Raw genomic sequence first — 25429 nt, 5'->3', positions numbered from 1 at the left:
GGGGTGGGGACCCTCTGCCCCCCCACGCCAGCTGCTCCCAGATGTGGGGACCCTCTGCCCCTCTGCCCCCCCATGTCAGCTGCTCCCAGGGGTGGGGACCCTCTGCCCCCCCACACCAGCTGCTCCCAGATGTGGGGACCCCCTGCCCCTCTGCCCCCCCATGTCAGCTGCTCCCAGGGGTGGGGACCCTCTGCCCCCCCACGCCAGCTGCTCCCAGATGTGGGGACCCTCTGCCCCCCCATGCCAGCTGCTCCCAGGGGTGGGGACCGCCTGCCCCCCCATGTCTGCTGCTTCCAGGTGTGGGGACCCCTGCCACCCACGCCAGCTGCTCCCACGGGTGTGGGGACCCTCTGTCCCCACCCCCACACCAGCTGCTCCCAGGGGTGGGGACCCCTGCCACCCATGCCAGCTACTCCCAGGGGTGTGGGTCTGTCCCAGTTTCAGGGTAGCTGGGTGTGACCCCATAGCTCCCCCACTCCATACTAGGGGTGGGGCTGCAACCCCCTGCAATCTACCAGGACCCTCCCCTCTCAGAGGCTGGGCCCAGTTGTAGCCCCCCATCCCCAGTGTTCGGTTCTGGGGAGCAGTGGGGACTCACCCCAGGGGGCTGGCTCCGGTGTGGGGCTGCTCCCTGCCCCCAGCCGGCGGCTCCAGCGTGTGTGGGACCCTGGATTTCCCCACAGCCCCTGGCCCCACCCTGTCCATCGCTCCTGAGTATGTGGGACCCCCACATCCCTCCCCCTCCGGCCCCTTCTGGGGATGTGGGACCCTGATCCAGACCCCCAACCTTCTCCCCTCCCTGACACCCTTGTACCCCACAGCTGGGGGACCCCACGCTGAGCGTGCTGGAGATCTGGGGGGCCGAGTACCAGGAGTCCAACGCCCTCCTGCTGCGCCCCGCTGACGCTGAGCTGCTGCAGCGCCTGGGCCAGCGAGAACGCTGCCCCGTGGACATCGTGGGCACCATCACCGGGGACGGCCGGGTACGGGAGCCGGGCCGGGGCACGGCCGGGGCGGGCAGCCGGGAGCTGTGTGCAGCGACGGGGGGCTGGTGTGGGGGGTGTCACGGAGTGTGGGGCAGCCGGGAGCTGTACGCGGCGACGGGGGGCTGGCGTGTGGGGTGTCACGGAGTGTGGGGCAGCCGGGAGCTGTACGCGGCGACGGGGGGCTGGTGTGTGGGGTGTCACGGAGTGTGGGGGAGTCGGGAGCTGTGTGCAGCGACGGGGGGCTGGTGTGTGGGGTGTCAAGGAGCATGGGGCAGCCGGGAGCTGTACGCAGCGACGGGGGGCTGGTGTGGGGGGTGTCACGGAGTGTGGGGCAGCCGGGAGCTGTACGCGGCGACGGGGGGCTGGTGTGTGGGGTGTCACGGAGTGTGGGGCAGCCGGGAGCTGTACGCGGCGACGGGGGGCTGGCGTGTGGGGTGTCACGGAGTGTGGGGCAGCCGGGAGCTGTACGCGGCGACGGGGGGCTGGTGTGGGGGGTGTCACGGAGTGTGGGGCAGCCGGGAGCTGTACGCGGCGACGGGGGGCTGGCGTGTGGGGTGTCACGGAGTGTGGGGCAGCCGGGAGCTGTACGCGGCGACGGGGGGCTGGTGTGTGGGGTGTCACGGAGTGTGGGGGAGTCGGGAGCTGTACGCGGCGACGGGGGGCTGGTGTGTGGGGTGTCACGGAGTGTGGGGCAGCCGGGAGCTGTGTGCAGCGACGGGGGGCTGATGTGTGGGGTGTCATGCAGTGTGGGGCAGCCGGGAGCTGTGTGCAGCGACGGGGGCTGGTGTGTGGGGTGTCACGGAGTGTGGGGCAGCCGGGAGCTGTACGCAGCGACGGGGGGCTGGTGTGTGGGGGGTGACGCAGTGTGGGGGAGTTGGGAGCTGTACGCAGCGACGGGGGGCTGGTGTGTGGGGTGTCATGCAGTGTGGGGCAGCCGGGAGCTGTGTGCAGCGACGGGGGGCTGGTGTGGGGGGTGTCACGGAGCGTGGGCGAGTCGGGAGCTGTACGCGGCGACGGGGGGCTGGTGTGTGGGGTGTCAAGGAGCATGGGGCAGCCGGGAGCTGTACGCAGCGACGGGGGGCTGGTGTGGGGGGTGTCACGCAGTGTGGGGCAGCCGGGAGCTGTGTGCAGCGACGGGGGGCTGGTGTGTGGGGTGTCACGCAGTGTGGGGCAGCCGGGAGCTGTACGCGGCGACGGGGGGCTGGTGTGTGGGGTGTCACGCAGTGTGGGGCAGCCGGGAGCTGTACGCGGCGACGGGGGGCTGGTGTGTGGGGTGTCACGCAGTGTGGGGGAGTCAGGAGCTGTACGCAGCGACGGGGGGCTGGTGTGTGGGGTGTCACGCAGTGTGGGGCAGCCGGGAGCTGTGTGCAGCGACAGGGGGCTGGTGTGTGGGGTGTCAAGGAGCATGGGGCAGCCGGGAGCTGTACGCAGCGACGGGGGGCTGGTGTGGGGGGTGTCACGGAGTGTGGGGCAGCCGGGAGCTGTACGCAGCGACGGGGGGCTGGTGTGTGGGGTGTCACGCAGTGTAGGGCAGCCGGGAGCTGTACGCGGCGACGAGGGGCTGGTGTGTGGGGTGTCACGGAGTGTGGGGCAACCGGGAGCTGTACGCGGCGACGAGGGGCTGGTGTGTGGGGTGTCACGCAGTGTGGGGCAGTCGGGAGCTGTACGCGGCGACGGGGGGCTGGTGTGAGGGGTGTCATGCAGTGTGGGGCAGCCGGGAGCTGTGTGCAGCGACGGGGGGCTGGTGTGTGGGGTGTCACGCAGTGTGGGGCAGCCGGGCCCTGCGATTCCCCGGGCCTCTCAGCAGCCAGTGAGACAGAAGGTTTATTAGCCGCCGGGGGCCCCGTCCCAAGCAGGGTTTGTGGGTGCCGACACAGGACCCCCGGCAGGTCCCTCTCGGGGGGTGGGGAGCCCGGACCCCGGTTCTGGGCCCGGGAGCCCGGACCCTGGTTCTGGCCCCCCCCCCCCCCCCGTCTCCCCAGCCAGCTCCCAACTCCCCCCCCCGGCCCCTTCACCCAGCCTGGCCGTCAAGTCGCGTCCCCCCTCCAGGACCCGTGCAGCCCCCCCGGGAAACGGAGCCAGGCCCCGGGGCCAGGACTTGTGTGGGGAGAGGGGGCAGGCTTGGGGGACGGGGGGCCTGGCCTGGCACTGCTGGGAGGGGGTTGGGGCCCTGCAGGAGGTGGGGCCAGGACTTGTGTGGGGAGAGGGGGCCGGCTTGGGGGACGGGGGGGGCCTGGCCTGGCACTGCTGGGAGGGGGTTGGGGCCCTGCAGGAGGTGGGGCCAGGACTTGTGTGGGGAGAGGGGGCAGGCTTGGGGGACGGGGGGCCTGGCCTGGCTCTGCTGGGAGGGGGTTGGGGCCCTGCAGGAGGTGGGGCCAGGACTTGTGTGGGGAGAGGGGGCAGGCTTGGGGGACGGGGGGGCCTGGCCTGGCACTGCTGGGAGGGGGTTGGGGCCCTGCAGGAGGTGGGGCCAGGACTTGTGTGGGGAGAGGGGGCAGGCTTGGGGGACGGGGGGGCCTGGCCTGGCACTGCTGGGAGGGGGTTGGGGCCCTGCAGGAGGTGGGGCCAGGACTTGTGTGGGGAGAGGGGGCCGGCTTGGGGGACGGGGGGCCTGGCCTGGCACTGCTGGGAGGGGGTTGGGGCCCTGCAGGAGGTGGGGCCAGGACTTGTGTGGGGAGAGGGGGCCGGCTTGGGGGACGGGGGGCCTGGCCTGGCACTGCTGGGAGGGGGTTGGGGTCCTGCAGGAGGTGGGGCCAGGACTTGAGTGGGGAGAGGGGGCAGGCTTGGGGGACGGGGGGGCCTGGCCTGGCACTGCTGGGAGGGGGTTGGGGCCCTGCAGGAGGTGGGGCCAGGACTTGTGTGGGGAGAGGGGGCCGGCTTGGGGGACGGGGGGCCTGGCCTGGCACTGCTGGGAGGGGGTTGGGGCCCTGCAGGAGGTGGGGCCAGGACTTGTGAGGAAGGGGGGGCTGGGCCCGGGGGGGGGCAGGGCTCGCATGGGCACTCAGGGCACGTGGGCTACTGGAGGGTGTCGGTTCTGGCTGGGCCTTTGGGGTTCGAGGGGGCTCACATGGGGGGCCAGGGTCTCAGGGCTCATGGGGGGCCCTGGGTCACTGCATGTGGGGTTTGGGGTGGGGGTGGGTCTGGAGTGGTGCCGGGGTGGGGCGCTGGGGACCTCTGTGGAGAGGAGTGGGGGGGCGTAGCAGAAAGGATGGTAGCAGAGATGGGGCCGGGAGGTGGGGGGAAGGGGGTGCCATAGGACAGGATCTCAGTGGGGCAGAGGAGGGGGTGGGCACAGGCTGGCAGTGGGGCAGGGATGGCCCCCAGGATGTGCCTTCCCCAGGCTCCCTGTTGGAGAAGCCGTGACTTGGGGGGCAGCCCCCCTGCAAGGGAGGCCCCACGGCACTGCCGGCCAGGGCAGCTGGCTCTGGTGTGGGTCCCGGGATTGCAGCGCAGCCGTGGGGCTCCAGCCCGAGCCCTGCGACTACCCGGCTGGTAGCCCGAGGCCAGGGCAGCTGGCTCTGGTGTGGGTCCCGGGATTGCAGCGCAGCCGTGGGGCTCCAGCCCGAGCCCTGCGACTACCCGGCTGGTAGCCCGAGACCAGGGCAGCTGGCTCTGGTGTGGGCCCCGGGATTGCAGCGCAGCCGTGGGGCTCCAGCCCGAGCCCTGCGACTACCCGGCTGGTAGCCCGAGGCCAGGGCAGCTGGCTCTGGTGTGGGTCCCGGGATTGCAGCGCAGCCGTGGGGCTCCAGCCCGAGCCCTGCGACTACCCGGCTGGTAGCCCGAGGCCAGGGCAGCTGGCTCTGGTGTGGGTCCCTGCTGGCAGCGCAGCCGTGGGGCTCCAGCCCGAGTCCTGCGACTACCCGGCTGGTAGCCCGAGGCCAGGGCAGCTGGCTCTGGTGTGGGTCCCTGCTGGCAGCGCAGCCGTGGGGCTCCAGCCCGAGCCCTGCGACTACCCGGCTGGTAGCCCGAGGCCAGGGCAGCTGGCTCTGGTGTGGGTCCCGGGATTGCAGCGCAGCCGTGGGGCTCCAGCCCGAGCCCTGCGACTACCCGGCTGGTAGCCCGAGGCCAGGGCAGCTGGCTCTGGTGTGGGCCCCGGGATTGCAGCGCAGCCGTGGGGCTCCAGCCCGAGCCCTGCGACTACCCGGCTGGTAGCCCGAGGCCAGGGCAGCTGGCTCTGGTGTGGGTTCCGGGATTGCAGCGCAGCCGTGGGGCTACAGCCAGAGCCCTGCGACTACCCGGCTGGTAGCCCGAGGCCAGGGCAGCTGGCTCTGGTGTGGGCCCCGGGATTGCAGCGCAGCCGTGGGGCTCCAGCCCGAGCCCTGCGAGTACCCGGCTGGTAGCCCGAGGCCAGGGCAGCTGGCTCTGGTGTGGGTCCCTGCTGGCAGCGCAGCCGTGGGGCTCCAGCCCGAGCCCTGCGACTACCCGGCTGGTAGCCCGAGGCCAGGGCAGCTGGCTCTGGTGTGGGTCCTGGGATTGCAGCGCAGCCGTGGGGCTCCAGCCCGAGCCCTGCGACTACCCGGCTGGTAGCCCGAGGCCAGGGCAGCTGGCTCTGGTGTGGGCCCCGGGATTGCAGCGCAGCCGTGGGGCTCCAGCCCGAGCCCTGCGACTACCCGGCTGGTAGCCCGAGGGCAGGGCAGCTGGCTCTGGTGTGGGTCCCGGGATTGCAGCGCAGCCATGGGGCTCCAGCCCGAGCCCTGCGACTACCCGGCTGGTAGCCCGAGGCCAGGGCAGCTGGCTCTGGTGTGGGCCCCGGGATTGCAGCGCAGCCGTGGGGCTCCAGCCCGAGCCCTGCGACTACCCGGCTGGTAGCCCGAGGCCAGGGCAGCTGGCTCTGGTGTGGGTCCCGGGATTGCAGCGCAGCCGTGGGGCTCCAGCCCGAGCCCTGCGACTACCCGGCTGGTAGCCCGAGGCCAGGGCAGCTGGCTCTGGTGTGGGCCCCGGGATTGCAGCGCAGCCGTGGGGCTCCAGCCCGAGCCCTGCGACTACCCGGCTGGTAGCCCGAGGCCAGGGCAGCTGGCTCTGGTGTGGGCCCCGGGATTGCAGCGCAGCCGTGGGGCTCCAGCCCGAGCCCTGCGACTACCCGGCTGGTAGCCCGAGGCCAGGGCAGCTGGCTCTGGTGTGGGTCCCGGGATTGCAGCGCAGCCGTGGGGCTCCAGCCCGAGCCCTGCGACTACCCGGCTGGTAGCCCGAGGCCAGGGCAGCTGGCTCTGGTGTGGGCCCCGGGATTGCAGCGCAGCCGTGGGGCTCCAGCCCGAGCCCTGCGACTACCCGGCTGGTAGCCCGAGGCCAGGGCAGCTGGCTCTGGTGTGGGTCCCGGGATTGCAGCGCAGCCGTGGGGCTCCAGCCCGAGCCCTGCGACTACCCGGCTGGTAGCCCGAGGCCAGGGCAGCTGGCTCTGGTGTGGGCCCCGGGATTGCAGCGCAGCCGTGGGGCTCCAGCCCGAGCCCTGCGACTACCCGGCTGGTAGCCCGAGGCCAGGCCCTGCCCCAGCCCCACACTCCAGCCCCTTGAGCGGAGCCCAGACTCCCAGCCCGGGAGCAGGATCTGGAGCTGGGGCGCTAACCGCCAGGCCCCCCGGCCCCCCAGCGCCCCGGGGCAGAGGCTGGGGGGCTGGGACCGGTCACTGACCCCCCCGGGCCTCCCCCCTCAGATTGTGCTGGTGGACGACCTGGAGGCCCCGGTGACGGACGTGGCGCCGGTGAAACCCGGTGGGAAGACGACGTCGGTCGACCTGCAGCTGGAGACGGTGCTGGGCAACATGCCCCGAAAGGTACGGGGGGGCCTGGGGTCGGGCCCACAGATCCCCCCACACTGCCCCCCACAGCACCCCCTGCTGGGAGAGGCTGGAGGAGCCAGGAGCTCCCCCCCACAGACAGTGCCCCCCCTACCCCCCCACAGCGCCCCCTGCTGAGAGAGGCTGGGGCTGGAGGAGCCGGGAGCTCCCCCCACAGACAGTGCCTTCCTGCCCCCCACAGCGCCCCCTGCTGGGAGGGGCTGGAGGAGCCGGCAACTCCCCCCCCACAGACAGTGCCCCCCTGTCCCCCACAGCGCCCCCTGCTGGGAGGGGCTGGAGGAGCCGGCAGCTCCCCCCACAGACAGTGCCCCCCCTACCCCCCCACAGCGCCCCCTGCTGGGAGAGGCTGGGGCTGGAGGACCCAGGAGCCCCCCCCACACAGCGCCCCCCCTGCCCCCCACAGCGCCCCTGCTGGGAGGGGCTGGAGGAGCCGGCAGCTCCCCCCACAGACAGTGCCCCCCCTGCCCCCCACGGCGCCCCCTGCTGGTTTAACTCAGAATGTCCCGTCTTTTTTCCAGGAATTTGTCTTGTCCCGCCGCAGCCCAGCCCTCCGCCCCCTGTGCCTGCCCCCCGGGCTGAGTGTGGGGGGCGCCCTGGAGCGGGTCCTGCGGCTGCCGGCCGTGGCCAGCAAACGCTACCTGACCAATAAGGTACCTGCCTCCCGAGGGGCTGACCCTGTGTCCTGCCCACCCCCCCAGAGGGGTTGTGCCCCGTGCCCCCTGGCTGGCAGCACCCCACACCCCCTGCCCCTGTGTCCTGCCCACCCCCCCAGAGGGGTCGTGCCCCGTGCCCCCTGGCTGGCAGCACCCCACACCTCCTGCCCCTGTGCCCCAGCCCACCCCACCAGAGGGGTCGTGCCCCGTGCCCCCTGGCTGGCAACACCCCCTGACCCTATGCCCCAGCCCACCCCACCAGAGGGGTCGTGCCCCGTGCCCCCTGGCTGGCAACACCCCCTGACCCTATGTCCCAGCCCACCCCACCAGAGGGGTGGTGCCTCGTGCCCCCTGGGTGGCAACACCCCCTGACCCTATGCCCTAGCCCACCCCCCCCCAGGGGTCGTGCCCCGTGCCCCCTGGCTGGCAACACCCCCTGACCCTATGCCCCAGCCCACCCCACCAGAGGGGTCGTGCCCCGTGCCCCCTGGCTGGCAACACCCCCTGACCCTATGTCCCAGCCCACCCCACCAGAGGGGTGGTGCCTCGTGCCCCCTGGGTGGCAACACCCCCTGACCCTATGCCCTAGCCCACCCCCCCAGAGGGGTCGTGCCCCGTGCCCCCTGGCTGGCAACACCCCCTGACCCTATGCCCCAGCCCACCCCACCAGAGGGGTCGTGCCCCGTGCCCCCTGGCTGGCAACACCCCCTGACCCTATGTCCCAGCCCACCCCACCAGAGGGGTGGTGCCTCGTGCCCCCTGGGTGGAAACATCCCCTGACCCTATGCCCTAGCCCACCCCCCCAGAGGGGTCGTGCCCCGTGCCCCCTGGCTGGCAACACCCCCTGACCCTATGCCCCAGCCCACCCCACCAGAGGGGTCGTGCCCCGTGCCCCCTGGCTGGCAACACCCCCTGACCCTATGTCCCAGCCCACCCCACCAGAGGGGTGGTGCCTCGTGCCCCCTGGCTGGCAACACCCCCTGACCCTATGTCCCAGCCCACCCCACCAGAGGGGTGGTGCCTCATGCCCCCTGGGTGGAAACATCCCCTGACCCTATGCCCTAGCCCACCCCCCCAGAGGGGTCGTGCCCCGTGCCCCCTGGCTGGCAACACCCCCTGACCCTATGTCCCAGCCCACCCCACCAGAGGGGTGGTGCCTCGTGCCCCCTGGGTGGAAACATCCCCTGACCCTATGCCCTAGCCCACCCCCCCAGAGGGGTCGTGCCCCGTGCCCCCTGGCTGGCAACACCCCCTGACCCTATGTCCCAGCCCACCCCACCAGAGGGGTCGTGCCCCGTGCCCCCTGGGTGGCAGCATTCCCCACCCCCTGCCCCTGTGTCTCTGCCCACCCCCACCAGAGGGGTCGTGCCCCGTGCCCCCTGGGTGGCAGCATCCCCCCACCCCCTGCCCCTGTGCCCCTGCCCACCCCACCAGAGGGGTGGTGCCTCGTGCCCCCTGGGTGGCAGCATCCCCCCACCCCCTGACCCTGTGCCCCTGCCCACCCCACCAGAGGGGTCGTGCCCCATGCCCCCTGGGTGGCACCATCCCCACAGCCCCTGCCCCTGTGCCCCTGCCCACCCCACCAGAGGGGTCGTACCCCGGGCCCCCTGGGTGGCAGCATCCCCCCACCCCCTGCCCCTGTGTCTCTGCCCTGCTGGGGGGAAGTGCCCCATGCCAGAGTCCCCGGGTGATGCTCCGACCCTGCTCCCCACGGAGCCCGGCAGGACTCTGGGGAACCCCCCCTCGGCGCAGCCTGTCCTGGGTCTGACCTCGGAGCATCCAGCGTCCTCTGCCCCTCCGTGCGCTGCCCCGGCGGGGTCCTGGGGCAGCCAGAGGGCCCTGCCCCCCAACTCCGCGGGCAGCTGGGGACACAGCAGGTTTATCAGTCGACAGGATCCCAGCATAGGGCAGAGCTCGTTAGCACCGAAATCGGGACTTTCAGCCAAGTCGTTCTTGCGGGAGGGGAGCCCAGGGCCAGGGCTGGTTCCCCCCACCCGCACCCCAAGCCAGCCAGCCAGACTCCTTCCAGCTGCCTGGCCCCTGCCCGGCCCGTTGCTCCTCCTCCGGGAAGAGTCACCTGGTGGCACCCCCCTCCGGGGTCTCCGGTTTCGAAGGGGCGGCCACAGCGTCCCTGAAAAGTCACACACGCGTTTTCCCCCCACCTAGCCACTGGTGCAGCACATGGGGAAACTGAGGCACACACAGCGTTCGTGCAGAACATTGAGGCTCTTGTACAGCCTAACAGGGGAGAATCCCCACTACCTCTCATCCTGCCCCTCCCCGACCCCATGACTCTGCCGTCGTCCCGTGGGGGGGAATGCCCCTCGGCCCCAGCTCTCTGTCCCCCCACACCCCAGCCTGGAGGGTTCCTGCCACCCTGAGCCGTGTCCCCCGTGGCAGGTGGACCGGTCGGTGACGGGGCTGGTGGCCCAGCAGCAGTGCGTGGGGCCCCTGCACACCCCCCTGGCCGACGTGGCCGTGGTGGCTCTGTCCCCCTTCGAGACGGTGGGGGCGGCCACGGCCCTCGGGGAGCAGCCCCTCAAGGGACTGATCGACCCGGGCGCGGGGGCCCGGCTGGCCGTGGGCGAGGCGCTCACCAACCTGGTCTTCGCCCGCGTCACCGACCTGCGAGTGAGTCGCCCTGTGGGCCATGCGGGGGGTCTGCTTGGGGGGAGGTTGGGGTGCTGGAGGGGGCTGAGAGCTGGGTGGGGGCTGGTCTGTGTCTGACATTTCCCCCCATGGCTAATCCTCCTGTGCCCCCCCAGGACATGAAGTGCAGTGGGGGCCATAGAGCTGGGGCTGTGGGGCAGTGTGGGGGGGGGCTATGGGGCAGTGCAGGAGGCGGGGGGGAAGGGGCTGTACAGGCCCCATGGCTGACCCCCCCCTGTCCCCCCAGGATATGAAGTGCATCAGGAACTGGATGTGAGGGCCATAGAGCTGAGGCTGTGGGGCAGTGCGGGGGGGCTATGGGGCAGTGCAGGAGGCGGGGGGGAAGGGGCTGTACAGGCCCCATGGCTGACCCCCCTGCCCCCCAGGATGTGAAGTGCAGCGGGAACTGGATGTGAGGGGCCATAGAGCTGGGGCTGTGGGGCAGTGCGGGGGGGCTATGGGGCAGTGCAGTAGGTGGGGGGGAAGGGGCTGTACGTACCCCATGGCTGCCCCCCCTGCCCCGCAGGACGTGAAGTGCAGGGGGGGCCATAGAGCTGGGGCTGTGGGGCAGGGGGGGACTCTATGGGGCAGTGCAGGAGGCGGGGGGAAGGGGCTGTACGGACCCCATGGCTAACCCCCATGCTCCCCCCAGGACGTGAAGTGCAGCGGGAACTGGATGTGAAGGCCATAGAGCTGGGGCTGTGGGGCAGTGCGGGGGGGCTATGGGGCAGTGCAGGAGGCGGGGGGAAGGGGCTGTACGGGCCCCGTGGCTGACCCCCCTGCCCCCCAGGACGTGAAGTGCAGCGGGAACTGGATGTGGGCGGCCAAGCAGGCGGGCGAGGGCGCGGCGCTGGTGGACGCCTGTGGGGCCATGTGCCAAGTCATGGCCCAGCTGGGGGTGGCCGTGGACGGGGGCAAGGACTCGCTCAGCATGGCGGCCCGCGTGGGCACGGACATCGTCGTGGCGCCCGGTGAGTGTGGGGGTGGCCCCCTCACCCCTCTGTCTCCAGCCCCCCTGTGTCCCCGGGCCACCCTCCCCCGTCCCATGGCAGCCACGTAACGTCTCCAGGCTCAGCAGGTGTCCCCCTGGGGAAACTGAGGCACCACAGGCCTCCTCATCTCCCACAAACCACCTCTGTTAGAGGGGTGTGCACATCAGGGCCGCCCCATGTCCATCCCCAGAGCTACTGCCCCCATTGCAGCCAGTCCTCACTCCCCCATCCACCCCCCCAAAGGGCCCCCGATTCATCCTCTGCAGGTGTCCTGGCTCTCTTGCCCCCGGAGCCCCCAATCCTGCTCTTCCAAGCCATCCTGCCCCCCAGACTCCCTCCTTCCCGTCCCCACTGACCCCAGCCCTTCTCCCCACAGGGACATTGGTCGTCTCAGCCTACGCCGTGTGTCCGGACATCACGGCCACCGTCACACCCGATCTCAAGTGCCCCGATGGCAAAGGTGAGGGGCGGGGGGCCGGTTGGCTCAGGGGGGCAGGGAATGGGACACGGGGCCTTTCCCCTCTGGGGGGTTCCAGCTCTCCTCCGGCCCCAGGGCAGGGACTGGCTGGCTATGGGGGGCTGGGGATGGGACATGGGGTCTTTCCCGTCTAGGGGGCCCCGGCTCCCATTGGGCCCCAGGGCAGGGACTGGCTGGCTATGGGGGGCTGGGGATGGGACATGGGGTCTTTCCCGTCTAGGGGGCCCCGGCTCCCATTGGGCCCCAGGGCAGGGACTGGCTGGCTATGGGGGGCTGGGGATGGGACATGGGGTCTTTCCCGTCTAGGGGGCCCCGGCTCCCATTGGGCCCCAGGGCAGGGACTGGCTGGCTATGGGGGGCTGGGGATGGGACATGGGGTCTTTCCCGTCTAGGGGGCCCCGGCTCCCATTGGGCCCCAGGGCAGGGACTGGCTGGCTATGGGGGGCTGGGGATGGGACATGGGGTCTTTCCCGTCTAGGGGGCCCCGGCTCCCATTTGGCCCCAGGGCAGGGACTGGCTGGCTATGGGGGGCTGGGAATGGGACATGAGGCCTTTCCCCTCTGGGGGGTTCCAGCTCTCCTCCGGCCCCAGGGCAGGGACTGGCTGGCTATGGGGGGCTGGGGATGGGACATGGGGTCTTTCCCGTCTAGGGGGCCCCGGCTCCCATTGGGCCCCAGGGCAGGGACTGGCTGGCTCGGGGTGGGGGGCAGGAAATGGGGCCTGTCCCCTGTCGGGGCGCTGGCTCTATGTGCCCCAGGCCAGGGACTGGCTGGCTCGGGGTGGGGGGGCGGGAAATGGGGCCTGTCCCCTGTCGGGGCGCTGGGTCTGTGTGTCCCAGGGCAGGGACTGGCTGGCTCGGGGTGGGGGGCGGGAAATGGGGCCTGTCCCCTGTCGGGGCGCTGGCTCTATGTGCCCCAGGGCAGGGACTGGCTGGCTCGGGGTGGGGGGGCGGGAAATGGGGCCTGTCCCCTGTCGGGGCGCTGGCTCTATGTGCCCCAGGCCGGGGACTGGCTGGCTCGGGGTGGGGGGGCGGGAAATGGGGCCTGTCCCCTGTCGGGGCGCTGGCTCTATGTGTCCCAGGCCAGGGACTGGCTGGCTCGGGGTGGGGGGGCGGGAAATGGGGCCTGTCCCCTGTCGGGGCGCTGGCTCTATGTGCCCCAGGGCGGGGACTGGCTGGCTCGGGGTGGGGGGGCGGGAAATGGGGCCTGTCCCCTGTCGGGGCGCTGGCTCTATGTGCCCCAGGGCAGGGACTGGCTGGCTCGGGGTGGGGGGGGCGGGAAATGGGGCCTGTCCCCTGTCGGGGCGCTGGCTCGGGGACCCCGGTGTCCGGCTCTGCCCCCCCCCTCTCTCCCCGCAGGGGCCCTGCTGTACGTGGGGCTGTGCCCGGAGCGGCACCGGCTGGGGGGCAGTGCCCTGGCCCAGTGCTATGCCCAGCTGGGGGATCGCTGCCCCGACCTGGAGAGCCCGGGCACCCTGGCCGCCTGCTTCCGCCTCACCCAGCAGCTGCTGCAAGGTGTGTGTGTGTGTGTGTGTGTGTGTGTGTGTGTGTGTGTGTGTGTGTGTGTGTGTGTGTGTGTGTGTGTGTGTGTGTGTGTCCATCCCTGCTGGGGGGACGGGCCCTGCTCTGGGGTGTGTGTGTGTGTGTGTCCCCGTCCATCCCTGCTGTGGGGCAGTGTCCTGCTCTGGGGTGTGTGTGTGTCCCCATCCCTGCTGTGGGGCAGTGTCCTGCTCTGGGGTGTGTGTGTGTCCCCATCCCTGCTGGGGGGCAGTGCCCTGCTCTGCGGTGTGTGTGTGTGTGTGTGTGTGTGTGTGTGTGTGTGTGTGTGTGTGTGTGTGTGTGTGTGTGTGTGTGTGTGTGTGTGTGTCCATCCCTGCTGGGGGATCGCTGCCCCGACCTGGAGAGCCCGGGCACCCTGGCCGCCTGCTTCCGCCTCACCCAGCAGCTGCTGCAAGGTGTGTGTGTGTGTGTGTGTGTGTGTGTGTCCCCATCCCTGCTGGGGGGCAGTGCCCTGCTCTGGGGTGTGTGTGTGTCCCCATCCCTGCTGGGGGGACGGGCCCTGCTCTGGGGTGTGTGTGTGTGTGTCCATCCCTGCTGGGGGGCAGTGCCCTGCTCTGTGGGGGGGGGGTGTGTGTCCATCCCTGCTGGGGGGCAGTGCCCTGCTCTGTGGGGGGGGGTGTGTGTCCATCCCTGCTGGGGGGCAGTGCCCTGCTCTGGGGTGTGTGTGTGTCCCCATCCCTGCTGGGGGGACGGGCCCTGCTCTGGGGTGTGTGTGTGTGTGTCCATCCCTGCTGGGGGGCAGTGCCCTGCTCTGGGGTGTGTGTGTGTCCCCATCCCTGCTGGGGGGACGGGCCCTGCTCTGGGGTGTGTGTGTGTGTGTCCATCCCTGCTGGGGGGCAGTGCCCTGCTCTGGGGTGTGTATGTGGGTGTCCCTGCTGGAGGGGATGGGCCCCTCCGGGGGGTGTTGGCCCTGCTCTGGGTGTGTGTCCCCCTCTGCCTCCTGGGGCTGTGTGTGTTGGGGGGGTGCCCCTGGGGGCTGGGGGGAGATGGGTGTGGGTGTCCCCATGGGCTGGGGGGTGCAGTGAAGCTGGCGTGGGTGCCCGTGGGGGCTGGGGGGAGATGGGTGTGGGCGTCCCCAGGATCTGAGGGGAGGGGCTGGGGGGTGCAGTGAAGCTGGCGTGGTGCCCTTGGGGGCTGGGGGGGGCTGGGAGGCTGGGGGGACCGGTCCCACCCTCCGCTGTCCCCCCAGAGTCGGTGCTGAGTGCGGGGCACGACGTGAGCGACGGGGGGCTGGTGACCTGCCTGCTGGAAATGGCCTTTGCCGGGAACTGTGGGCTGCAGGTGGAGATGGTGGCACCCGGCGCCAGCGGTGAGTGGGGGGCCCTGCCCCGAACCCCACAACCTGGTGGTAACTGGGGGGCCTCATCCTGAACCCCTGTTCTGAGCCCCACAGCACAACGGGGAATGGAAACCCTGATCGCAACCCCCCTCCCCAAATCCCCACCCTGAACCCCACTGCAGCCCGCTCCCCAAATCCCCACCCTGAACCCCACTGCAACCTGCTCCCCAAATCCCCACCCTGAACCCCACCGCAACCCGCTCCCCAAATCCCCACCCTGAACCCCACCACAACCCCCCTCCCCAAATCCCCACCCTGAACCCCCCAGCCTGGCGGGGAATGGAAAACCCCACTGCAACCCCCTCCCCAAATCCCCACCCTGAACCCCCCAGCCTGGCGGGGAATGGAAAACCCCACTGCAACCCCCCTCCCCAAATCCCCACCCTGAACCCCACTGCAACCCGCTTCCCAAATCCCCACCCTGAACCCCACTGCAACCCGCTCCCCAAATCTTCACCCTGAACCCCACCGCAACCCCCCTCCCCAAATCCCCACCCTGAACCCCACTGCAACCCGCTCCCCAAATCCCCACCCTGAACCCCTCTGCAACCCCCCTCCCCCAATCCCCTCCCTGAACCCCCAGCATGGCGGGGAATGGAAACCCTGATCGCAACCCCCCTCCCCAAATCCCCACCCTGAACCCCACTGCAACCCGCTCCCCAAATCCCCACCCTGAACCCCACTGCAACCCGCTCCCCAAATCTTCACCCTGAACCCCACTGCAACCCCCCTCCCCAAATCCCCACCCTGAACCCCACCGCAACCCGCTCCCCAAATCCCCACCCTGAACCCCACTGCAACCCGCTCCCCAAATCCCCTCCCTGAACCCCACTGCAACCCCCCTCCCCAAATCCCCACCCTGAACCCCACTGCCCAGCGGGGAATGAAAAACCCCAATCGGAAACCCCCTCCCCAAATCCCCACCCTGAACCCCCCAGCCCATTGGGGAATGGAAAACCCGACTGCAACCCCCCTCCCCAAATCCCCACCCTGAACCCCACAGCCCAGCGGGGAATGGAAAACCCGACTGCAACCCCCCTCCCCAAATCCCCACCCTGAACCCCCCAGCCCAGCGGGGAACGGGGGACCCTGTCCTGAGCCCGCCCAGAGGTGAGAGCCTGGACTCCTCCCCCACATGGCCCACCTCACACGAGCCCCCCGCTGACTCCCCCCGCCCCCCAGCCCTGGAGGTGCTGTTCGCCGAGGAGCTGGGCCTGGTGCTGGAGGTGCCCAGCGCGGCGGCAGGAGACGTCTGCAGACGGTACGAGGAGGCTGGAGTGCGGTGCCTGCCCATCGGGCACACGGGCCCCCCGGGCCCCCAGTCCATGGTGAGCGGGGCTGCGGGGCGGGAGTGAGGGGGAGCCCAGGGGCTGCGGGGCGGGAGTGAGGGGCACCCCAGAGCTGGGGGAGCCCAGGGGCTGCGGGTCGGGAGTGAGGGGTTCCCGCAAAGCTGGGGGAGCCCAGAGGCTGCGGGTTGGGAGTGAGGGGTACCCCAGAGCTGGGGGAGCCCAGGGGGCTGCGGGTCGGGAGTGAGGGGCACCCCAGAGCTGGGGGAGCCCAGGGGGCTGCGGGTCGGGAGTGAGGGGCACCCCAGAGCTGGGGGAGCCCAGGGGGCTGCGGGTCGGGAGTGAGGGGCACCCCAGAGCTGGAGGAGCCCAGGGGCTGTGGGTCGGGAGTGAGGGGCACCCCAGAGCTGGGGGAGCCCAGGGGCTGCGGGTCGGGAGTGAGGGGCACTGGCAGAGCTGGGGGAGCCCAGGGGGCTGCGGGTCAGGAGTGAGGGGTACCCCAGAGCTGGGGGAGCCCAGGGGGCTGCGGGTCAGGAGTGAGGGGTACCCCAGAGCTGGGGGAGCCCAGGGGGCTGCGGGTCAGGAGTGAGGGGTACCCCAGAGCTGGGGAGGGCAGGGGCTGCGGGTCGGGGGTGAGGGGCACCGGCAGAGCTGGGGGAGCCCAGGGGGCTGCAGGTCGGGAGTGAGGGGCACTGGCAGAGCTGGGGGGAGCCCAGGGGGCTGCGGGTCGGGAGTGAGGGGCACCCCAGAGCTGGGCGAGCCCAGGGGCGGTGGGTCGGGAGTGAGGGGCACCGGTGGAGCTGGGGGGAGCCCAGGGGGCTGTGGGTCGGGAGTGAGGGGCACCGGCGGAGCTGGGGGGAGCCCAGGGGGCTGCGGGTCGGGAGTGAGGGGCACCAGCAGAGATGGGGGGGAGCCCAAGGGGCTGCGGGTCGGGAGTGAGGGGCACCGGCGGAGCTGGGGGGAGCCCAGGGGCTGCGGGTCGGGAGTGAGGGGCACCGGCAGAGATGGGGGGAGCCCATGGGCTGCGGGTCGGGAGTGAGGGGCACCGGCAGAGATGGGGGGAGCCCAGGGGGCTGCGGGTCGGGAGTGAGGGGCACCGGCAGAGATGGGGGGAGCCCAAGGGGCTGCGGGTCGGGAGTGAGGGGTACCCCAGAGCTATAGGGAGCCCAGGGGGCTGCGGGTCAGGAGTGAGGGGCTCCGGCGGAGCTGGAGGAGCCCAGGGGCTGCGGGTCGGGAGTGAGGGGCACCAGCGGAGCTGGGGGGAGCCCAGGGGCTGCGGGTCGGGAGTGAGGGGCACCGGCAGAGATGGGGGGAGCCCAAGGGGCTGCGGGTCGGGAGTGAGGGGTACCCCAGAGCTATAGGGAGCTCAGGGGGCTGCGGGTCAGGAGTGAGGGGCTCCGGCGGAGCTGGAGGAGCCCAGGGGCTGCGGGTCGGGAGTGAGGGGCACCGGCGGACCTGGGGGGAGCCCAGGGGCTGCGGGTCGGGAGTGAGGGGCACCGGCAGACCTGGGGGGAGCCCAGGGGCTGCGGGTCGGGAGTGAGGGGCACCGGTGGAGCTGGAGGGAGCCCAGGGGGCTCTGGCGGAGTTGGGGGGAGCCCAGGGGCCGCGGGTTGAGAGTGAGGGGCACCGGCCGATTCCCCTGCGTGCCCCCCAGGTGCGGCTGCGTGTCAACGGGCAGGAAGAGCTGGCGCGCCCCGTGGGGGAGCTCCGGGCCCTCTGGGAGGCCACGAGTTTCCAGCTGGAGCGGCTGCAAGCGTCACCCCACTGCGTGGAGCAGGAGGAGAGGGGGCTGGCGCAGCGCCAGGGCCCCACCTTCACGCTGACCTTCGACCCCGCGGCCAAGCCCCCGCTGCTGTGCCAGATGGGTGAGGGCCGGGGCCCCGGGGGGGGGCATCCCTGTGACCCAGCGGGGGGAGAGGCTCCGGGGGGGGGGAGGGAGGGGGCGTCCCCAGGTCCCGGTGGAGTGGGGGGGCCTGGATGGGAGGGGGCAGCCCCAGGTCCCGGTGGAGTGGGGGGGCCTGGATGGGAGGGGGCAGCCCCAGGTCCCGGTGGAGTGGGGGGGCCTGGATGGGAGGGGGCAGCCCCAGGGCTCAGTGGCGGCTCTCCCCCGGTCACTAACCCCACCGTTGTCCCCAGCTCAGCCAGGCCCGCGCGTGGCCGTCCTGCGCGAGGAGGGCAGCAACGGGGACCGCGAGATGGTGGCAGCTTTCGTCATGGCGGGGTTCCAGGTGAGACCCCCCCCAAACCCTGGAGTCCTCCCCCCCCCCCCCCACTCTGCTCTAACCACTAGCCCCCGCTCCCCTCTCCCCTCTTCCCCAGGCCTGGGACGTGACCATGCAGGACCTGTGCACAGGGGAGCTGACCCTGGAGTCGTTCCGGGGCCTGGTCTTTGTGGGGGGCTTCAGCTACGCGGACGTGCTGGGGTCTGCCAAAGGTGAGACCCCTGCACCTGAATAGTGTGTCCCCCGTCCCCCCCAAGCCAGCTTGTCCCCCCCGAGCCAGTGTGTCCCCCGTCCCCCCCGAGCCAGTTTGTCCCCCCTGAACCAGTGTTCCCCATCACCCCCGAGCCAGTGTCCCCCCTAAACCAGTGTGTTCCCCGTCCTCCCCAAGCCAGCTTGTCCCCCACTTGTCCCCCCTAAACCAGTGTGTTCCCCGTCCTCCCCGAGCCAGCTTGTCCCCCCCGAATCAATGTGTTCCCCGTCCCCCCCTGTACCAGTGTGTCCCCCGTCCCCCCAAGCCAGTTTGTCTCCCCTTGTCCCCCCTGAACCAGTGTGTTGCCCACCCCTCCCGAGCCAGCTTGTCCCCCCGAGCCAATGTGTCCCCCCCTCGCCCCCAGCGTCCCCACCCCTTGCCCCCAGAGCCAGTATTCCCCCCTCGAGCTCTGAGCCAGCCAGTCCCTGCCCCCGGGGCCAGATGGGAGCCAGTGGCCCCTAGAAGGGAAAGGCCCCGGGCCCATCCGCCCCCCCAGTGACTGACCCCCCGTGTCCCCCTCTGGCTCCAGGCTGGGCAGCTTCGGTGACCTTCAACCCCCGGGCGCGGGCCCAGTTTGAGGCGTTTCGCCGGCGCAGGGACACGTTCAGCCTGGGCGTCTGCAATGGCTGCCAGCTGATGGCGCTGCTGGGCTGGGTGGGGGGCGAGAGCCCCCAGAGTGACCCCACGGGTGAGTGGGGCTGGGGGGCTTGGGGAGGTGTCTGGGGGTTTCGGGTGGGGGGCTGTTTCTAGGGCGGGACTCACTCTTTGTCTGTCTGTCCGCAGATGGGGCCGTCCGTCCCGGGGTGCTGCTGGCCCCCAACGATTCGGGCCGGTTCGAGTCGCGTTTCGTGGCGCTGGCCATCGAGGAGAGCCCGGCGGTGATGCTGCGGGGCATGGCTGGCTCCACCCTGGGAATCTGGGTGGCACATGGGGAAGGTAACAGCTCTGCCAGGGCTGGGGGGGCGGCTCGCTCCACCCCTGGATACACAGCCCCCCCCACGCCCCACCCCAGAGCTGGCCGCATCTCAGCGCCGGGCGAGGGGTCCCTGTATACACAGCCCCCGCGCCCCACCCCAGAGCTGGCCGCATCTCAGCGCCGGGCAAGGGATCCCATATACATAGCCCCCCCGCCCCACCTCAGAGCTGGCCGCATCTCAGCGCCGGGCAAGGGGTCCCCGTATACACAGCCCCGCACCCCGCCTCAGAGCTGGCCGCATCTCAGCGCCGGGCGAGGGGTCCCCGTGTACACAGCCCCCCGCCCCACCCCAGAGCTGGCCGCATCTCAGCACCGGGCGAGGGGTCCCCGTATACACAGCCCCGCACCCCGCCTCAGAGCTGGCCACATCTCAGCACCGGGCAAGGGGTCCCCGTATACACAGCCCCCGCGCCCCACCCCAGAGCTGGCCGCATCTCAGCACCGGGCGAGGGGTCCCCGTATACACAGCCCCCGCACCCCACCCCAGAGCTGGCCGCACCTCAGCACCGGGCGAGGGGTCCCCATATACATAGCCCCCCCGCCCCACCCCAGAGCTGGCCGCATCTCAGCACCGGACGAGGGGTCCCATATACATAGCCCCCCCGCCCCACCCCAGAGCTGGCCACATCTCAGCACCGGGCGAGGGGTCCCCGTATACACAGCCCCCGCGCCCCACCCCAGAGCTGGCCGCATCTCAGCGCCGGGCGAGGGGTCCGCGTATACACAGCCCCGCACCCCGCCTCAGAGCTGGCCGCATCTCAGCACCGGACGAGGGGTCCCCGTATACACAGCCCCCGCGCTCCACCTCAGAGCTGGCCGCATCTCAGCACCGGGCGAGGGGTCCCATATACACAGCCCCCCGCCCCACCCCAGAGGCGGCTGCATCTCCGCACTGGGTGAGGAGTCCGTGTATATCCAGCCTCTGTGCCCCACCCTATTTCACAAATTTGATGGCCTGTTCTGGAGCGTGTCCCACGGGGGGAGGGGGGTTCTGCCCGTCTCAGCCCCTCCTTTCCCCTGCCCCAGGTCGCATGCGTTTCCGCTCACCCGAGGTGCTGGCTGCAGTGACGTCGGGGGGCCTGGCCCCCTTGCGCTACGTGGATGACCAGGGCCAGCCCACCCAGGAGTATCCCCTGAACCCCAACGGCTCCCCGCTGGGCATCGCCGGGCTCTGCTCGCCCGACGGGCGCCACTTGGCCATGATGCCCCACCCCGAGCGCTGCGTCCTGCCCTGGCAGTGGGCCTGGATGCCGCCCGCCTGGCGCCGCACCATGGAGGTCTCGCCCTGGCTGCGCATGTTCCAGAACGCCTGCGAGTGGTGCCTGCGCCACCCCGAGGGGGAGTCCTGACTGCGGAGCCCGGGCGCCAGCCGGGGCTCAGAGCCAAAGGTTTGTCCCCGGGCCGGGACCGGCACCAAACCCGCCCTGCTTTTATCCCAGGTTGGAGCAGGGAGCACGTGGCCCCGCCACCTGTGCCGTGACCTCGCGTGCACCGTGCATGTGAGGTCATGCTAGTGGGGCTGGGCGCTGCGCTCGTGAAAACGCCCCCCCCGCAGCGTGACCTCGTGTGCACCGTGTATATGAGGTCATGCTAGTGGGGCTGGGCGGTGCTCTCGTGAAAACACCCTCCCCCCCGCAGCGTGACCTCGTGTGCATCATGCATGTGAGGTCATGCTAGTGGGGCTGGGCGGTGCGCTCGTGAAAACGCCCCCCCCGCAGCGTGACCTCATGTGCACCGTGTGTATGAGGTCATGCTAGTGGGGCTGGGCGCTGCGCTCGTGAACCCCCCCCCCCGCAGCGTGACCTCGCGTGCACCGTGTGTATGAGGTCATGCTAGTGGGGCTGGGCGGTGCGCTCGTGAAAACGCCCCCCCCACAGCGTGACCTCGCGTGCACCGTGTGTATGAGGTCATGCTAGTGGGGCTGGGCGCTGCGCTCGTGAAAACGACCCCCCCCGCAGCGTGACCTCGCGTGCACCGTGTGTATGAGGTCATGCTAGTGGGGCTGGGCGGTGCGCTCGTGAAAACGCCCCCCCCACAGCATGACCTCATGTGCACCGTGTGGATGAGGTCATGCTAGTGGGGCTGGGCGCTGCGCTCGTGAAAACGCCCCCCCCGCAGCGTGACCTCACGTGCACCGTGTATATGAGGTCATGCTAGTGGGGCTGGGCGCTGCGCTCGTGAAAACGCCCCCCCCGCAGCGTGACCTCGTGTGCACCGTGTATATGAGGTCATGCTAGTGGGGCTGGGCGCTGTGCTCGTGAAAACGCCCCCCCCCCGCAGCGTGACCTCGCGTGCACCGTGTGTATGAGGTCATGCTAGTGGGGCTGGGCGCTGCGCTCGTGAACCCCCCCCCCCCGCAGCGTGACCTCGCGTGCACCGTGTGTATGAGGTCATGCTAGTGGGGCTGGGCGGTGCGCTTGTGAAAACACCCTCCCCCCCCGCAGCGTGACCTCGCCCCACCGTGCATGTGAGGTCATGCTAGTGGGGCTGGGCGGTGCGCTCGTGAAAACACCCTCCCCCCCTGCAGCGTGACCTCATGTGCACCGTGTGTATGAGGTCATGCTAGTGGGGCTGGGCGGTGCGCTTGTGAAAACACCCTCCCCCGCAGCGTAACCTCGTGTGCACCATGTGTATGAGGTCATGCTAGTGGGGCTGGGCGCTGCGCTCGTGAAAACACCCTCCCCCCCGCAGCGTGACCTCGCCCCACCGTGCATGTGAGGTCATGCTAGTGGGGCTGGGCAGTGCGCTCGTGAAAACGCCCCCCCCACAGCGTGACCTCGTGTGCACCGTGCATGTGAGGTCATGCTAGTGGGGCTGGGCAGTGCGCTCGTGAAAACGCCCCCTCCTCCCCCGCAGCGTGACTTCATGTGCACCATGTGTACGAGGTCATGCTAGTGGGGCTGGGCGCTGCGCTCGTGAAAACGCCCCCCCCACAGCGTGACCTCGTGTGCACCGTGCATGTGAGGTCATGCTAGTGGGGCTGGGCGGTGCGCTCATGAAAACGCCCTCCCTGCCCCACCCCGCAGGGTGACCTTGTATGCACTGGACATGCGAGGTCGCAGTGTGGGGTGAGGTCATGCTGGAGGGGGCGGGGTCACATGAGGCAGGTCCACGCTGTTCCCAGAATGTCCTTAGCTCTGACCCCTACAGGACCAGCCCCCCTCCCCCCCAGAGACCTGTCTGCAGTGCCCCTTACTGGCCATTGGGGACAGACTGGAGGAGGAAGAAAAGCAGGTGTGGGGGGGGCTTAGTGGGGGAATAGTCTGGGGGTGCTGGCCGGGAGGCAGGTCCGGAGAGTGCCTGGGGAGGGGGTCAGTGGGGGAATTGGACTGGGGGTGAGGATGGTTCAGGAGGAGGATGGGGGGGTTTAGTGAGGACCCCTGAGAGTGGTGAGGGGGAGTGACTGTCTAAGCAGCCCCTGCTTGCTGGTTAGTGGGTTGGGGGGCTGGAGCCCAGAGGAGAGGGTGGGCCTGCGCCCCCCACCACACCCGGGAAGCCCCCATGCAGAGGCCAAGGATGTCTGAAAGCCCTGGGGGAGACTGGGGGGTGAGGAAGAGTGAATCAGAGGGGACGGCTGAGGGGCAGAGCCCTTGGAGGACAGCTAACGCCATTGCTGTAGATCGGGGGTTCTCAAACTGGGGGTGGCAAAGTCATGACATGGGGGGGTCGTGAGATGTCAAGCTCCCCCCATGCCCCACCTTCCTCCAGCGTGTATGTTGGTGTTACATGTCGTAAGAAGTGTTAAATTTATTGGGGGGCGGAGGGGTCGCACTCCGAGGCTGCAGGAGATGATGGGTCATTCCCCACCGTGACAATTCACACCGTCCCTTTTGCTGTGATAGTGGGGGGGGGTCGGTCTTCCCTGGGGCAGCGGGGTATTTACACGGCTGGCAGCTCCTTTCTCTCCTCCTTTCCCGTGGGCTGGCAGCAGCGTGCGGGGGGGGGGAATGGCTTCGTGTCCCAGCGGAAGGTGGCCCTGTCCCCTCTCACGTCATTCGTTCCCTCGCAGGGCCGGAAGTCGCCACGGGATTTAAGACCCGGCTGGGACCGGAGACACGCACAGGCTGCTGCTCGTCCGTTTGTGCAAAGGAAAAACTCGTGTTTCAAGTGGCCCTTGTTCTCCGAGGTGGCGGGACTGGCCAGCTGGAGCCGGCCCTGGGCTGGGATCGCAGGCATCCTCTGTCCGCGACAGCGGGGGCACTGGGAACGGCCCCGAGCCGAGCTCACAGAGGAAATTCAGCCCCGGGGAAAGGGTCTGCTGCCTTGGCAATGAAAAGGAAACCAGCAAGGAAGAAGCGGGATTTGCTAACTGCTCGCGGTGCTGCCAGCTTAGCGATTCTGTCACGAGATTTCCAGCCGTTTTGGTTTCCCTAGCAAAGAAATGTGTCCGAGTGACCTGTGTAAATGCCTCCCCGCACGTGGGGCTCAGCTCTGGTTCCTTGGGGCCGGGGAGGGGGTGAAAATCCAGCTCCCGTGGGCGGGGAGGCGGCAGCTGCCCCGAGGGGAGACGTTCTGAGCTGCTTGGTAATAACCAGCCGGCCCCGCTCCCTGGCTGGGGGTGGTGCAGGGAAAACCATTTCTCGCTGGATCCCGGAGGCGGTGGCCACTGCCCTGGTACCTGTCAGAATCCCCCTCCCTGCGTACGTATCCTGGGCCCCCTCCCCAGCCCGGGGGAGAACGGCTCCAGAAAGTCGTGGCTGGCAACCTGCCGCATGGGGACCGCTGGGAAATGTCCCATTGGTCCCAGGCATGGGGCTGGCTGGGCATCCCTCCCATGGGGCGGGGAGCTGCAACCCGTGGTCCTGGGAGGAGGCTGGACCCGCTGCCCGTGGTGCACTGGGGGGCTGTCCTTGGAGGGGGAGCGGGGTCTGGAGTGGTGCATTGGGCCGGGAAATTCCCAGTGCTCAGAGCAATGGGGGCCTGGGAGGTATCCCTGACCCCCGGTGCCATGGGCCGGAGTGCGCACAGCCAGGGCAGGGGGAGGGCTGGGCCCCAGGCCCCTCACAGGCACCAACCCAGGTTACTACCCTGGCCCAGGGTGGCACCGTCCCCGGGGGAGATCCCCTTGGAACGCTGCTCCCCCGGCCAGAGTATTTCCAAGCGGGTGGGAAACGCCGCGTGCAACAGGCATTTCGCCCCGTGAGGACTTGACTTATGAACACTCAGTGGCCATTTGTCATCAATTCTGTGGGATTCTTGCGCTTTCCTGCCCTGGGTGGGGCTCACGAGTCAGGGTGCTCAGACGCTGAGCCCACCCCAGAGCTGGGTGCAGCCCCCGGCCTGGCAGGCTCTGAATGAAGGCAGAAGATGAGGCAGGTGAGGGGGGGGTCACGCTGCCGGTGATGGACGTTTTTAAATCAGTCCCTCCGTTACCGTGTCTGGGATTGATGTCGGGCTGACAGGCCTCTAACTACCTCCTGTTTCTCCTTTGTAAAAACTGGCCCAACACCAGCGTTGTCCCGGGACTTCCCCCGTGCCGGTGACCCCCCGCGAGCGCCTCGGCCAGCTCTTTGAAACGCTTGGCTGCAAGTTCTGGGGGGCTGCCGGGTTAAAGTGCTAACAGCCTGCAGAGAGAGCGGTGGAATGGACAGTGCCATGAGACGCCGTCGTCTCTTTGTAACCCCTTGCCCCTGAAATGCTGCTGACTCTGGGGAGGAGCGTGGCCTGCCAAGGGAGAGCACCCACTGCTGCCTGCAGGATAGGCCCCCGTCCTCTCCCGCTGATCCGCATGACACACCATGGCCCCATCTCTGAGCTTGGAGTGTCGTTTCTATCCCAGAATAGCCGAAGAATTGGTACGGGGGGTTGCTGCTCCAAGCACAAGGAGTTTTACTCTGTCAGGGGTTGTGCCGTGCGACCGGAGAAGAGCGAACGTCCTTCCTGTGTTCAACAGCGGTTAAAATTCAGCGCTTCAAAGGCCGGAGGGGGCCGCTGTCCACGTCTGGCCTGACCCCCTGTGTCACGCAGGGCGGAGGACGGCCCGTCGGCCCCAACCCCTTCCCAGAGCAAAGCTGTCAGAGCCGCATCCCATCTCGCTTGGAAAAGGGCCAGCGATGGAGAACTCAGCCGGCCGGCCGGGAAAGTGTTCCCCTGGTTACATTACTCCCACTGTTCTTTCCTATCTGAATTTGTCCAGCCTCAGCTGCCAGCCGTTGGGTGGTGCCAGACCATTCCCTGCGAGATGGACAAACAAGCCCGTTATTAAATCTCTTCCCCGTTGTGCCGGAGCGGGGATTTTCCATAATA

The 25429-nt window shown here is 70.0% G+C and overlaps 1 protein-coding gene across 1 annotated transcript; it reads left to right on the top strand.

The window, feature by feature from the left end:
• Nucleotides 1-225: 225 nt before the first annotated feature.
• Nucleotides 226-25429, top strand: PFAS (phosphoribosylformylglycinamidine synthase). The gene is made up of 17 exons (XM_030543084.1): nucleotides 226-297; nucleotides 822-983; nucleotides 6637-6756; nucleotides 7299-7430; nucleotides 9834-10064; nucleotides 10873-11053; nucleotides 11451-11534; nucleotides 12910-13065; nucleotides 14300-14419; nucleotides 15632-15777; nucleotides 17390-17600; nucleotides 17872-17963; nucleotides 18055-18169; nucleotides 18737-18895; nucleotides 18991-19143; nucleotides 20210-20571; nucleotides 23193-25429. The coding sequence occupies exons 1-16, from the start codon at nucleotides 241-243 to the stop codon at nucleotides 20530-20532; spliced, it is 2442 nt and encodes an 813-aa protein (XP_030398944.1). The 5' UTR covers nucleotides 226-240; the 3' UTR covers nucleotides 20533-20571; nucleotides 23193-25429.

Source organism: Gopherus evgoodei, unplaced genomic scaffold (genome assembly GCF_007399415.2).
Source record: "Gopherus evgoodei ecotype Sinaloan lineage unplaced genomic scaffold, rGopEvg1_v1.p scaffold_301_arrow_ctg1, whole genome shotgun sequence".
In the NCBI taxonomy this organism is placed as follows: Eukaryota; Metazoa; Chordata; order Testudines; family Testudinidae; genus Gopherus; species Gopherus evgoodei.
Note: the sequence above shows the minus strand (reverse complement) of the source record. Positions and strands in the feature narration are given on the sequence as shown.